General features: G+C 40.6%; 1 protein-coding gene across 4 annotated transcripts in view; it reads right to left on the bottom strand.

Annotated features, from left to right (window-relative positions):
- The window catches only part of PTCH1 (patched 1), a 140,344-nt gene that overhangs the window by 20,582 nt on the left and 104,859 nt on the right, over positions 1-14,903 (bottom strand). For all 4 annotated transcript variants that reach the window (XM_040355478.1, XM_040355480.1, XM_040355477.1 and 1 more), the window contains one exon: positions 5,736-5,878. In XM_040355478.1, coding sequence (XP_040211412.1) covers positions 5,736-5,878 — 143 coding nt within the window. The remainder of the gene's footprint in view (positions 1-5,735; positions 5,879-14,903) is intronic.

The raw sequence follows: 14,903 nt of genomic DNA, 5'->3' as shown, positions 1-14,903 counted from the left end.
TTTATTTAGTAACAGGTAGACTTATTCTTTGAATATAAGGGCTGGAATCCGATTGTTACACAAACCATGGGCACTCCCACCTCTCCTCCACATCTTTTAAAAGTTGATCTAAACCTATGAACAAAAATGTTATATATTGCAGCTAACCAGTACTTGTGGATGTGGTGCATGCATTCATGTTCTTATGTCAGGCTGAGAGCATTGTTGGCAATTAGAGAAAATGTCTGCTGATGTTGGCACCTGTGTTATCACCCCAGGGCAGGAAGTGCATTATCTGCAAGATCTCCAGGTAAAAGAAAAAAGCCTGGAAAAATAAAACCAACGCAGCAACAACATCCAAAGGACTGGTAAGCTGAACTATATGAAATTGTCTAGTTTCCGACACCCTTTAAGGGTTGTTTCACATCAGAAATCAGAGAAAACACAATGTGCATTCCACATACAGTTCTGTGCGGCGCAATTTCAGCCCCTTAATTTTGAATGGGCTGCAATAGCATCACACCATGCACTACTTTTGGAAACTGCCTGCACCTAATTGCACGGTACAGAAGTGCAAAGCAAAGCAGTTGCAGTAAAATGCACCGAATTTGGAGTTCAACTTTAAAAGAGAAGTATGGGATTTTTTTTGTTTTTTTAGAAACCATACTTACCTAGGTGGAGGCAGCATCAATCTAATGCTGCTTCTGTCCCAAGATGGCACTAAGGCTGAGAACCAAGCAATTAAACACACTCTACCCCCTCCCACCCACCAGTGCTCACTGTAGCACTGGGCTGTGGTGGTGTAAGAGCGGCAGGCTTAGGCTCTCAGCGGCTTGCTGAGAGGCTGAGCCAGATGCCGATTCAGGCTCCTGGGTTGTTCCCCACCATATGGTCGTGATTTTTCATGCCCTGAAACGGTTCTGTGATGTCAGCGGCTTAAACTCGCTTTCGGCTTAATTCTGGTTACAGGAGTGCAGAACGAACTGCCATTCTGTGATCCACAGGAGAGGTACAGACAAACAAGCTTTGGTTGTACTTCTCCTTAAATCGCTGGCATTGATCTGCTTTCTGGTGTAAACTGCCTGTAAAACATATGGACATCCCTTCTAAACTTGTTGCTATGGGCAACACCGGCAATTTCCTTTTCTTCTGCTTTCCAGATTGTCCACCAACTATATCCATTTAAATGTCCATCACTAGCGAGCACTGTAATAGACACGGCCGACTCCCATTGTGGAACTTATGAGCATTACTTAGGTTTAATGTTCCTGAACACTATACAAGCACCAACATTTCTGAGAGGGGGCCCCTTGTTCAGACAGAGCCGTTTCCTTTAGGTTACATAATTGTATAGGCTCCCATCTGTATTTATATAAACACATTTGCAGATACACCAATTCCGATTTCCACTTTAAGTGATCACATTTAGAAATAAAGAGAGGGCGAGCGCCATATGATGTTGATTTGTTTTCTTTAAACAAAAAAATGATAAACATCTCTGCTTTTTAATTATACTTGAAGTGAACGGAATGGCGATGGATAAACAGTTACTGCATTCCAAAGAAATATGACTCCCCATCTAACAAAAACATTTCTCTTTTCTTTCCTTTCCCCCCTTCTAATTACACTAGCAACCCAGCTCCATGCTTGAATCCGAGCCCCTCCTGATGGACCAGCGTGCTCAACAAATGTCTACGGCGGGGTGAGGGGGGTTCTGGAAGGAATGGCCAAGCTGGAGGAACATTTTGCAGAAACAAAAGCAAAGCAGGAGGGGGGAAAAAAAAGACCTGGCAAACATCCCCCTGCACGTCTGGGTGCAGTTAACCTACGCTGTTAACACTAAAGGAAATGCCACCCAGTAAATGAAGGAGAGCAATAAAAAAATAAAACATCTGTATAAATGTTGCGTGTACTTTCCCTCCATGACCTGTTTGTTGACAAAAGTGACCACTGCTTTTTAATAGGATCTGCCATCTGGTTTCCTTTAACCCTTTCCCTGAAAGGAAAGGCTTCTGGCCAGCAAACAGCAGCACCAGTGGGCCCGAGCAGGGCAACTTATTAGGTCAAGTGCAATCACAGGAAGACAGGCACATTCACCCAACCATTATGTCTAAAGCATTAATAGAAAAAAAAAAAAAAAGATTTCTGGCAAAAGTCCACGCTGAGGTCTTTTGAATGAAATGAGAAACAGTGACAGCAGCACAACTCTCTTATTCTTGCCCCCAATGATTTGAAGTATCTGGAGTTAATTAATCGTCTGGAGATGGAATAACAGCATGTCTTCAAGATGTGTCTGGCAACATACACCTCTACTGAACGACCACTAAGAGGAGAGATTCGATTCAAGCCTCCAAAATATAATCCCCACACTGTAGCGGTATATTTTACTAGGAGAAATAATTATGGGTTTGTTGCTTCTATGCTCTGTGCTGCAACTGCTTTAAAAATACCCAAATCCTTCCCAACAGCCCTGCCCTAGTGGAGTTTAGAAATTGAAGGTTCATATTAAAAAAGGTGAACACCCGCTTGGACTGATTTAGGTTTAGCCTTTTTATCTACCAGCACCTTTATGAGCTATGGAGGAAAATGTACTGCACTCATAAAAAGGTACAGGGTACTGCTAGAAAGTGACCCAATACCACAGAGCTACAAATAGTGCCACTAAGAAGCGTGCTGTAGGTTAGGTTTAAGTCACACCAAAATTGTATGGGTTAAAGGGATTGTAAAAAGGTAGACATTTTTTTTTTTTTAAGTATCAAACATGTTATACTTCCCATCACTGTGCAGCTCGTTTTGCACAGAGTGGCCCCGAACCTGGTCTTCTGGGGTCCCTTGTAGCTGTCTTGGCTGCTCCCCGCAAGAACTAACCACCTTCATGCAAGCTCGCTCGCTCAGTGGTTAGTTCTTACAGGCGTGCTCCCGTGATACAGTGAGCGGCTATAGCCACCCACTGTATCACTCGCCCCCCGCCCCCGGCGTGCCGCGTCATTGAATGTGATTAACAGCAGCAAGAGATAATGGCTGCGCTGCTTTCAATTAAGCAATGAATATGCCGAAGAGCCTGGCCGAGAAGCCAGCGCGTAGGATGGCGCAGGACTTTCGAGGGGTCAGGTAAGTAAACAGGGGGGGCGCTAATCCTCAGATGTTTTTTCACCTTAATGCATAGAATGCCCCCCTTTAAGTACACATTCTTAGGGGTCACTGATATCCCCATATGCGTGGTTGATATTCACCAATATTTGTGTACACTTATTATGGTTATCTAAATATCAAGGTAGAATTAATATTTTTTCTATTTTGACAATTGATTTATACACCTATGTATGTTTTGTGTATTTTTATATTCACTGTATCACTTATGATGGTCATTTTTGATATTATAGTATCTTGTGCCAATTGAATACGGTCAACACACTTACTCACAGTGCGTGTGTTTCCATATAGCGTATATATTACTGCTTATGGTCTGATCACTGTGTCACTTGATTCACTGTATCACTTTAGGCGATTATATAATTTTTGTTATCACAGTTTAAAACCTAGTGCTAATAGATTCCAGCTAACACACTTATCCACAGTGTGGGTGCCCCCTTATAGAGAGCACATTGCTGCTTATGGTCTGTGATCATTGTGTCACTTGATCCATAATAGATCCGCCACACAGGTGGTTCTCTTCCGTTTGGCGCTACATTTATTTTTTCATCCTGTTCACAATTATCCTTTTGTTGTGTTGGCTGCCTATAATTTTGTTTAGATTTGCGCAATATTTTCACTATTTTTGTTCTCCCTGTGCATGCATGGGTTTTCTCCACGTACTCCGTTTTTCTCCAACACTCCAAAGATATACTGGCAGGCTCATGTCTAAATTGGCCCTAGTATGTGTGTAAAGGCAAGTTAAAGAATTTAGATTGTAAGCTCCTTGAGGGCAGGGACTGATGTACAACATTAAAATTATAAATAAAATATACACACACACACACACACACACACACACACGTAAAGTTCTGTGTAAATTGTCAGCGATATACAAGTACATGTAACAAATAAATGGTTTCCAACAGTTGTATACATTGTCTACATATCACTACAGGTGGTCCCCTACTTACAAACATCCAACTTACAGGAGACAACAGGAAGTGAAAGGAAATCTACCCCTAGGAAGGGAAATTCACTCCTGTAAGAGTTGTTATGGGGGGAAAAAAAGGTGTCTCCACTGATGCTTAGGTCAAATTCTCTGAACAGGGGCACAGACAGCAAAACAAATGTTACAGGGGTGTTAAACCTTACCTATGATATCCAAAAACCTTAAAAATATTTTTCTGGTCTGGAGCTACACAAAAAAAAACCCAAAAAACAAAACAAAAAAAAAAAAAAACTTAGACCCCATCTTGTTTGTTTTTTGATTTTGTGAAAATACTATTAATGGTTTATTTCTTATTTTTTTTTTATATGCCTGGACTTTAGTTTTAAGTAGCATTTTTGTAAATTTTTGAATTTTCAATAAATGTACAAATCCAGATTTGGGTCACACTTATGCTAGCCATACACTGCTAATATTGTGAGCTGTGGGTGGTAATGTCTGCACTACCCAGAACGACTAATTTTGATTACTAAAAACCGAAGGAGTTGGGTGGAAAAAATTGTTGGCTATAAAGTGACTTCATCCAATCAGATGGGGCCACTAGTTAGTAATTCGGATAGCCACTCTGTTTTGGTGGCTGTGGAGACCAAAGTATCCAGCATGAAAAATTCCTACATCCATGCTGTATAGCGTGGACGAAGGAATCTATTGATTTCTCTCATTAAGTCTGCAGAGCTGAACTGGGGAATCAAAGCATATATGGCTAGGTTGAAGTGAAGTGGAGTATGATTACAGGAAACATCCAAGGTACCAGTTGAGCAGGATTTTTTCACCCCTAAAAGAAAATACATTTTGCTTACACAGCTCCTACTAACTGCATCAGAGGCACTCAACCTTTTGTAGAGTGAGGGCCACATTCAGAATTTAAATTTATTTTATTTTGAATACCAAAAAAAGCAAAATTTGAAAACAACCAGGACTACCATTTTCCATGGGACCAATCCCTGCTGGATAAATAATCACCATTGCAAAAAAAAAAGCGAACAGGTGGATCCGATCAAACCGATCATGTGAAAAGGGACCCAAGGCTGCTTTCATGCTGATGTGCTGCCGTTTACCTGCACCTCAGTGCATCTGTGGCTTTACTGCACTTTGCAATAGACTTCTATTATATCTTGTGGTGTGATGTACCTTCTGTAAGCGCACCAAAACTCCTGCATTCAGGAGTTTTCGTGCGCTTTTAAAAAGTGCAAACAAACCCGTAGGACAGAATAGAAGTCTATGGCTCAGTGCAGCTACCCAGCAGGAAAGCCAAAGGTGCACTGTGCTGAACCTGTGTATCAGTGTGAAAGCAGCACAATAAGTCTTAATATCCCAGGCAGAGTGATAACAAATGCACTATAGAGGAAGCATCAGCTTATGCAGCTCCTGCACCCGCCACAGCCGCTTCCATCCACTCTGATGTTCAGGGATGGCGGATTGGCAACCAATGTCCCAGGCCACATTAGAGGGCTCCGCCGGCCACTGGTTGAGCAACCCTGACCTACATGCATGTAGAACTAATCATTTAGATGCCAACATATATTGATAAACAGTTTATATCATTGGTGACCAGCTTGAAAACAGAATCACCAAAACAGTACGTCTAAATTGCAGGGGTTTTTCCTTCTCTTACCCGACTTAAATCAATTGGTTTATCCGAGTTTCCGGTCTGTATTAAAAGTTTGTAGGCAAGAACCGCATCATCAGAACCATTCTTATAATTGTTATAGGTTATTTTCCCAGCCTCCCATTCACGGTCAAACGTATCTTGCAACCCTGTAAAAACAAAAAAAAAAAAAAAAAAAAATTATATTTGTGACACTGCAGCACAATACAAGTCATCATTTATAGTCAATTTGTCAACATGAATATTAGCACTGCATTTGCTGTCCTGTTTTACATTGCGTTGCGTTATGCTGTATTCAGTGTAAGGCAGATGGAAAACAGGGTGCTTCCTTTTCATTTTGTTGGTTTTAAAAATGTATTTTCTGGCCAGTGAAAAAGCAAAATAGAAAAAAAAGGACTGAAGACTGAATGAAGCTGCAAATATTTCAAAGTAGTAATAACTTATTAGAGTAAAAGAAAAAAAAAGCATCAGTGCAATAGCTGGCAATTCTTATCCAGCCTTTATTTCTGTATTTTATGACCGAAACCACCTGTGCGTACATAGCCTTACTACAATGAACCTCAGTCCTCAAGAGCTTGTACATTTTCTATGTTTTCTTAAAGATGATTGAATGCTATGCAACATTAAATGCACATTTATCCATACAGGGGGCATACATGAGCGTAGCGGGGAAAACAGGCAAAATATCAAAAGAATAAAACCCAAAAAATATATTTTGGTAATTCTATCACAAAAATTTACTAAACCTGGCAACAAAACTCTGACCGAGAAGTTAAAGCACATATAAAAAAAAAAAAAGGCTCTAGTTATCCACATGATCCTGACACCTTTGTTTCTTGGCGGGGGCATCCTTAAATCTTCTGGTAGGGATGCCTTAAAGACTGATGAGAGAATGACAGCTGCACACCAGGAATGCAATAAATGCTATGTTTCACTTCTACATTCCATGCAGTGAAATGCCTTTATTAGGAAAGCCATTGGTGTCTGGCTATGCGAAAACACTTAAAAGGCATTGAGCTCATGGGCTGCCTTGTGTGTGAAAGTAGCACTACTGCTCTATTTAAAAAAGTGACATTAAAAAAAAAAAAAATGCTCGGTTGGTGCTGTGATCCGACTTCCTGTTAGATGGTGGCTGCTTTCTTTTTCATCTACGCTTGTTCAACCCCTGAGATGGACTATGGCATGGGTTGCCAAACTTTTCAGTATGAGGGGCATATTTCATATTTTTCAAATATTAGGGGACCCAAATACCCATCAGAGTCCCTCCCCACTTATTTTAGAGTTCCAATCACAATCCCCCGTCTATCAGTGTCACCAGTCAATATGGGGTCCCCATCAGTGCCCCTTAAATCATATGGAAGCCCTCACCCCGTGAAACAACTTATTCAGTTTGAAAAAAAAAAAAAAAAATTATATATATATATATATATATATATATATATATATATATATATATATATATATATATATATATATATATATATATATCTCAATTTTTTTATTTATTTGTTTATTTATTTATTACACACACACACACACACACACACACACAATTGTGAATGGCTATGGAGTGGGGGGATGTTATCAGGATAAGTTGGAGCACGCTCTGCTCGCCTGCCCAGTGTGGTCAGTTTTTGATAGGCCAGCAAAGGCACTGCCAGGAACACCAGGGAGTTCACAGAGAAAAACAGAAAAATAGGCTACTTTTAATACAAGTACATAGTGCAGCAGAGTAAATAATCGGGCCCTATGTAGACCATAAGCAGCCTCTGCAGACCCAAATCCTCAATCTGGGTAATGTGAGAAAATACCACTAACCCTATCTGGGGACCAGATGTGGTATGCAGGCTGTAGTTTGGAGACTCCTGGCTAAAAATGGGACTTGTAGTGTGCATAGAGCAGTGCACATGACCACAGCGGTAAAGGGAGAGGTTTGGAGCTCACAGAGTACATTACAAGGTGTCAGAGAAACAATGTAAGAATCCATCTCCTGAAAAAATAGATTACAGGCCATTAGGTAATGGATGCATATTAATTCAATTTAAAGAAGATATTTATTAGGGTCACTTAAAAAAAATGGTTCTGGGTGAACAATGAGGCCTGTATGTGGTGTTAACATTCTCCAGTGCCGATTCCATAATTAGTGCAGAGTTGTGCCTATAGAGTACGAGGGCCAATGGGAAGAAATTCTGGACAGCCGCACTCCAAAAATGGTTTTGCCTTTATTCCAAAAATGGATAAAAAAAAATACATGCAGCTCAGAATGGACAGAAGAGCTGACACGTTTCACACTAACAAACAGTCCTTAGTCATATTAGTCAATTATTTTTTGAATAAAAGGCAAACACTTTTTTGGGAGTGCGGCTGTCCAGAATTTCTTCCCATTTGCATGGTTGCATGCATTGCCAGCACCCGGGGGTTCTAATCTGGAGGAGAGGCCTTTACCTTGGTTTGACCTGCCTGGAGCGGTGATTTCCCTCTCTAGAGAATGAGGGCCAACCTGAAGCAGAACCAAACTACTTGTCCTGAGCTTGTGGATACATCCAGCACTAGGTAATGCTGCAGGCTAGAAACCCTGCATTACGTGCATGACTGCATAGGTCAATAGGTACCTTACAAAGCAACCCTTGTGCCCGTTTAGATATTCTTTTTTCCAAGTTGGTTATTCTTTAAGGTTGCAATGAGGTGATCTTTAAGGTTTAGAAAGAGAATACAGCCCACAACAAATGTGGTTGGGCAAGGAGCAGGAAAGAGCAAAGCATGCAATATTCATTAACCATACTCGGCTACTGTTTGCCAGGTTAAAATAGAAGGTCTGTGACACAGGGAGGCAAGAACTAATAAAATACTTCAATTTTTTTTGTGCTTCAAATAGCATCTCAGCTGCTTCTTGAGCACAGTGTGAGTGAACACGATTTTGTCAATTTGTTCCATCTGTTCAACTTGTGTAGCTAATACAAGATGTGGGATCTGCTGCCAGCATGTGTAAAGATCACAGCCAACATCTATTCACTCTCAACTGCTCCTTTCCTCTCTGCCATCCTGTTAGTAGGAGAGTGAAGGAAGGCTGAGAGGGTGTTGAAGAAAAGGGAATACTTTTCGGTGCACAGTCCATGGCAGGCACGTAATCTGGCATACATTTCAGGCAGAAAGGTGGGAACTCGGTACATAGTTTTTTTTTTTTTTTTTTCAGAAACCAAAGTGAAGTCATATTCAAAAGAAACAAAGCAGAATGCAAGGAGGGCACAAAAGTCAGATGTTCAAGTGGATTTAAAGTGATTGTAATTTTATTTTTATTTTTTAAACCATCAATACACATACAAAAACAGGTTTATACTGTACACTATAGTGGCCCTGAGCCCCCCCGCTGGCGCTCCTGGCTTCTCCTTTCTAGCAAGTGCCCCTAAAACAACGCCAATGCAAACCGCATTTATACAGCCACTTTTTTTTTTTTGCGCCCTGTGTGCATGAGGCCTTAAGGTGGCTAAACATCCCTGTCGGAGAGCCCTGTCCTCCCCTCTGTATCACAATCATCATGTTACAACTGGAAAGTATGGGGTTGTAAAGGTAATTTTTTTTCCCCAAATAGCTTCCTTTACCTTAGTGCAGTCCTCCTTCACTTACCTCATCCTTCCATTTTGCTTTTAAATGTCCTTATTTCTTCTGAGAAATCCTCACTTCCTGTTCTTCTGTCTGTAACTCAACACCGTAATGCGAAGGCTTTCTTCCTGGTGTGGCGTGTCGTGCTCGCCTCCTCCCTTGGACTACAGGAGAGTCAGGACGCTCTCTACGTTGCAGATAGAGAAAGGAGCCGTGTGTTAGTGGGCGTCCTGACTCTCCTGTAATCCAAGGGAGGGGGCGAGCACGACACTCCACACCAGGGAGAAAGCCTTGCATTACTGTGTGTAGTTACAGACAGAAGGACAGGAAGTGAGGATTTCTCAGAAGAAATAAGGACAAAATGGAAGGATGAGGTAAGTGAAGGAGGACTGCACTAAGGTAAAGGAAGCTATTTAGGAAAAAAAAATCCTTTACAACCCCTTTAAGTTGGTCAAACATCCCTGTCGGAGAGCCCTGTCCTCCCCTCTGTATCACATGCAGGACCGCCAATCACCATGTTACAACTGGCAAGTATTAACGGAATTACTGTATGGCATGATTCCATTACACTTATGGATACCAGTCATACACAAACCTATATATATATATATCAGATCATTACACTTCTTAAAAGTAAATTAAACTCAATAACTTCTCCAAGTGACAAGGGTCATTTTTGCGTTAGCGTGTACGCATGCATACATACCCACATTCAGAGGATAATTTAAAGCGTATGTTACCCAAAAAAAAAAAGAAATTACATACAGGTATGTCGTTTTAGGTATATAGCTCCCATAAGGCGTAGCCTGTAAAGTTTTTTTTTAGTTTGGTTACCATTTCAAACTGATCACACCAAGTATGGAACAAGAACCATTCTAGAGTGTCCGGTTTGCAATTTTCCTCTGGACTTGGGAGCTACGGGATGCCATTTCAACATGTGGCATGCCAGCAGTCAGATTCAACTGTTACACACACTATCCATTTTGTATATAATATATATATATATATATATATATATATATATATATATATATATATATATATATATATATATATATATATATATATATATATATATATATACACACACACACATACACACACACACACACTAATAAAGCTGTGCAAGACCAACAAATCTGTGCTACCTTTGAATGACTACAGTTTGAAACAATTTCCCTTAAACCCAATGTGCTGTTGGAAGTAAATGTAGGTCCGACAATCAGCAAGAGTCGGTTTTCATTCAACTTCCATATTAACTACTAAAAAGAGGTGTCATCAAGCTCACCACTGTGGTAGTAGCAGAAATTACAAACTCGTTTACCAAGCATTGTCCTAAAGGTTTCATAAAATAGTTGTACAGCTTGGTACATCCTGTTATGATCAATATACAAAGACCCCAATTTATTGAAGGAAAACACAAAATCACAATCTACCTTCTTCCTACTAAAGTACGGCTGGCTGCTCTCTAAGCACTTACAGTAATTACCTAACAGCTGCAGAAGGAATCAGAATACTGTTTCCCAGATGGAAAGCAGGAGAGCCCAGCAGATGAAATGATATAGCATTGAAAACAAATATAAAATTACAATCAAGAGTACAAAAAAAAAAAAAAGAGAATCAGTTGGAAGAGAGATGTTATCATTTTTAAAGAATGCAATTACACAGCTACAGTTGCATTAACTTAGTTGAGTCCGATTTGGTTTCTTTTTGTTTTATTTAACCTTTCACTGATTTCTCTTTGCATAGCAAAGTTTCACAGTGGTGAAAGGCCTAAAATAATAAGACCAGTAAAAACTTGTGCAACTCTACAAACAATGAGGCATGTCTTTGTGCGATTACACACTGCTAACCCTACCCACTGGAGAATGTGACCAGAAATGCAATACCACCCAGGTCTAGCTAGCCACAAAACCACAACTGAGACACAGTTCTCCCCAGAAATACCCAACAAAGGCTTAAAAACTCATCAAATATGAATCAAACCACAGCTATTACACATCATCTCAACTTCTCGCTTACACACCGTCTATTCACTTCTTTATCAAGTGCTTGGTCTTTGCTCAGTAGCCAACACTGAATGCTTGATTCATAATGTATTTGGTGTGGCAACATTTAGGCTAGGTATATAGTGCTACTGATTTGGCGCATGGTTCTTTCGAAGGTTGCTAGTGGTCACTTAAGCAATTTCTACCTCTCAGATAAGAAATTACTGACCCCAATGATTTTAGCCATCTGAATGGAAGGGGGGGGGGGGTCTCCTAATGGCCACAAATGTAGGAAGCATTCTTTTCATTGATCACACTAATCTGCCATTAACTGTAGGTATAGTAACTATTAGCAGGGGCCCCCCCAAGACTAGAAACTTACTTGAAGGGTTCCTAGGTTTTAAAGATTGAGAAAGGCTGATCTAGGGCAGTGGTCAATAAAAACTGTGGCCCTTTGCTTGCCTTTGTCTGGCCCTTTAGGCACCATCCCTTTCACAGACATCGATATTGTGGCATTATTCATTCCACCGACACCAATGATAGGGCACCGTGTTCCTGCTACTAGTACAAATGATGGGGGCACTATTCCTCCTACTGACCAAATTTTGTAAATTCCACTGACCACCAAGCCTGAGACGTTGTACTCCCATTGATACTGGGGACTTTTTCACTCCCACTGCCCATAGTTCGGCCCTCCTAAAGTCTACTATGCAGTAAATTGGCCCTTTGCTTAGGAAGTTTGGAGACCTCTGATCTAGAGCAACCACAGTTAACATATTAGTGTAAAGTCAGGACATGTAACGCTGGAAAACAAACAACCTCAAAAGACTTTAAACTAAAAAGCTAGCAACATTAAAAAAAATGAATGAAATGGACAAAACAACGGGTAAGAAAACATACAATAGACTAAATGTTTTTAAGTACCAGAAGACAACCATCAGAGGTTCTAGCAGTGCAGGCAACGATACAGCACACGTACCACAGTTTTTGGAAAGAACGTGCAAGTTACACATGTCTTGGTGTTCTTTCCAGTACTCGAGTAAAACGTCAGCACTATACAATTACAGGAAATGTATTACTAAACAAAATACGAAAAAGCCAACCTTTCATCCTTAGTTGATCCCTGCATCTTTAATACAGGCAATCCAAGAATACATACTGTGTGTGGTCAATACATTTTATGGGTTATTAGAAGAAAGTTTGCCTTTGGTAACATCCTGCTCCATTGTCTAATGGGCAACAATCTAGCTAGTTCATGCAACTGTGGACCCTTGAGCATCAATGGTCTTCAGCTGTAAAGTGAGGTAAACTGCAACCCCCCAGTGCCAAGGTAATACAGCTCATAAAAAAAAAAAGAAAAGAAAAAAGGAAAGGCCACAAACCGATATTCTGAGGGTTCTTCAAAAAGTTTCTGCACTTTTGAAGACCATTCATATATACCCTTACTAGCAATTTACATCCTGACCTTCAATATGTCATTGTGGCGAGTTGCAGTACAGGTGCATTGGGCAAAATTGTTATAGTGGGTTGGGAGGCCATTCAAAATGAATGGCACGGCAGCATACCAGAGTAGTACAATAATGCATAGATCAGAATGAGCTTCTTAGCTGGGAATAACTATCCTTTTCTTGTACTGATCTTCAGAGCTCATCCTATTCATCAGAAGATTTGTATTTGAGGCAAAATCCATCTTGTGTGTGACGTCTAAGGACACATTTACCCTTTCAAAGACTTACTAGTGCAACATTCTGCCATAAAAAATATTGCCAAAAAAAAAAAAAATCTACTCAGGTTCCTAGGAAGCAGTCATGGTAAACCACTGGAATACAATAAAGTAGTTTGCAACAGAGACATTAATAAGTGCAGCTGTTGTCTACGTATAGAAGAAGCAATCATTTTTAGGATTAATACAATCTGACGTCTATAAAACAGCAGTCCTATTTCAACACACACATGGCTAACTTCCAGTATATTAATCACACTAAAGGACTGCAGTCAGCCTTTTACCAGCCTAAAATGGTTGATAACATCCATACAGTGAAAAAACCAGGGCTGTGGAGTCGGAGTCGAGGAGTCGGAGTCGGGGGAAATTTTGGGTACCTGGAGTCGGAGTCGGCAAACAATGCACCGACTCCGACTCCTACTAAATTTAGATTGGAATTAAAAAAAAAATTCCAACAGGAGTTTTATAAAGCACTAAAAGAAGTTGAAAAGTATGATCGCTCATCAAAACTTACTGTTGAAGAAGCCATCCTTGTTTATCCAGAGATCGTTAGTGATGTGGCCAGAATAGTTACTGCAATGCCACCCACCCAAGTCAGTGTCGAAAGATTATTTTCAGCCCTAAAAATAATAAAGTCTGACTTAAGAGCCTCTATGAAAGAGGATCTGGCAGAGGCAATTCTCTTCCTTAGAACTCTACATTGAATTGATTTGCATTTGCTAAGCCTATAACTACATTTCACGATTAATATAAACCATTTCTAGGTTTTACAGATTTTGGTTTTGGTTCATTATAGATAAGCTTTGTTTTTGTTCTAAAACAACCAAATAATGTGGTTTGTATTTTTGAACTGGTAAAGATCCTGTTCCTGATGTTTATGCCTGCTGCTACTATCCAGCCACTTGATTGATTAATATTATTTTTTTTATAAAGCTTTGTTTTCATTGTGTTTGTCTTTTGCTTAAACTGTGCAATACAGTAGACTGTTGGCTTCCCAGCCAGTAGTCCTGTGGAAGGCAGGGCCATCTTTTCCATTGGGCACGCTGGGAAGTTGCCCGGGGGCCCCGCTTGCCTGGGGGGCCCCACCGGCTGCCCAGCAACCCCAGTAAAAAATTATGGAGAGTGACGGGTTAGAACTGCCCATGCCCAGTTCGCGGAAATCACAGAAAAGATCCGGTCCTCCACGAGTGCGGGGGGGTTGCTGATGTAAGGGGGGAGTGAATGCAAAAATGTAAGGGGGCACTGATATAAAGGTTCCCCCTCCTATATTAGTGACCCCCCTTACCTTAGTGTATTTAATCTAAGGAAGGTGGTCTCTGGTCACCAGAGTACCCCCCACATCAGAGTCTGCAGGATTCCCCCTTACAATGCAAGGGGGAACTCAGTCTGCGGACCCTGATGTAAGTGGGAAAGAGAAAGCAGTGGACTCTGATATAAGGTTGTCTCTGGTCACCATAGCCCCTCTCCACATCAGAGTTCCCCCCTTAGATCATGATCTGCAGCGTTCCCCTTTACATAAGAGTTCCCTTTCACTGTAAGGGGGAATCCTGCAGACTCTGATGTAAGAGGAAACTCTGTGCTGGCTGGGTTTTAGTAACCTGACCTTTATGTCAATGAAGACATTTTTTTTTTTTTACTTTTGTTTAACTTAAACACATTTCTAATAGCACTAGCTATAGGTTTATAGTTTAAATACTGACATTTGCATTGTTGGGCACTGAAAACTGTAATTTTAGGTACTTTTTTTGCAGTGGCAGTAAAAAATGTGGTTCTGCCAGTAAATGTTATGATTTTTGTCAGTAAATTCTAGTGTGTGATTGTGTAGACAGGGCCCCAGTGCACTGTATTGCCCGGGGGCCTATA

Source organism: Rana temporaria, chromosome 1 (assembly GCF_905171775.1).
Source record: "Rana temporaria chromosome 1, aRanTem1.1, whole genome shotgun sequence".
Taxonomy (NCBI): domain Eukaryota; kingdom Metazoa; phylum Chordata; class Amphibia; order Anura; family Ranidae; genus Rana; species Rana temporaria.
The sequence above is the reverse complement of the archived record's forward strand: the minus strand, read 5'-3'. Positions and strand labels throughout refer to the sequence as shown.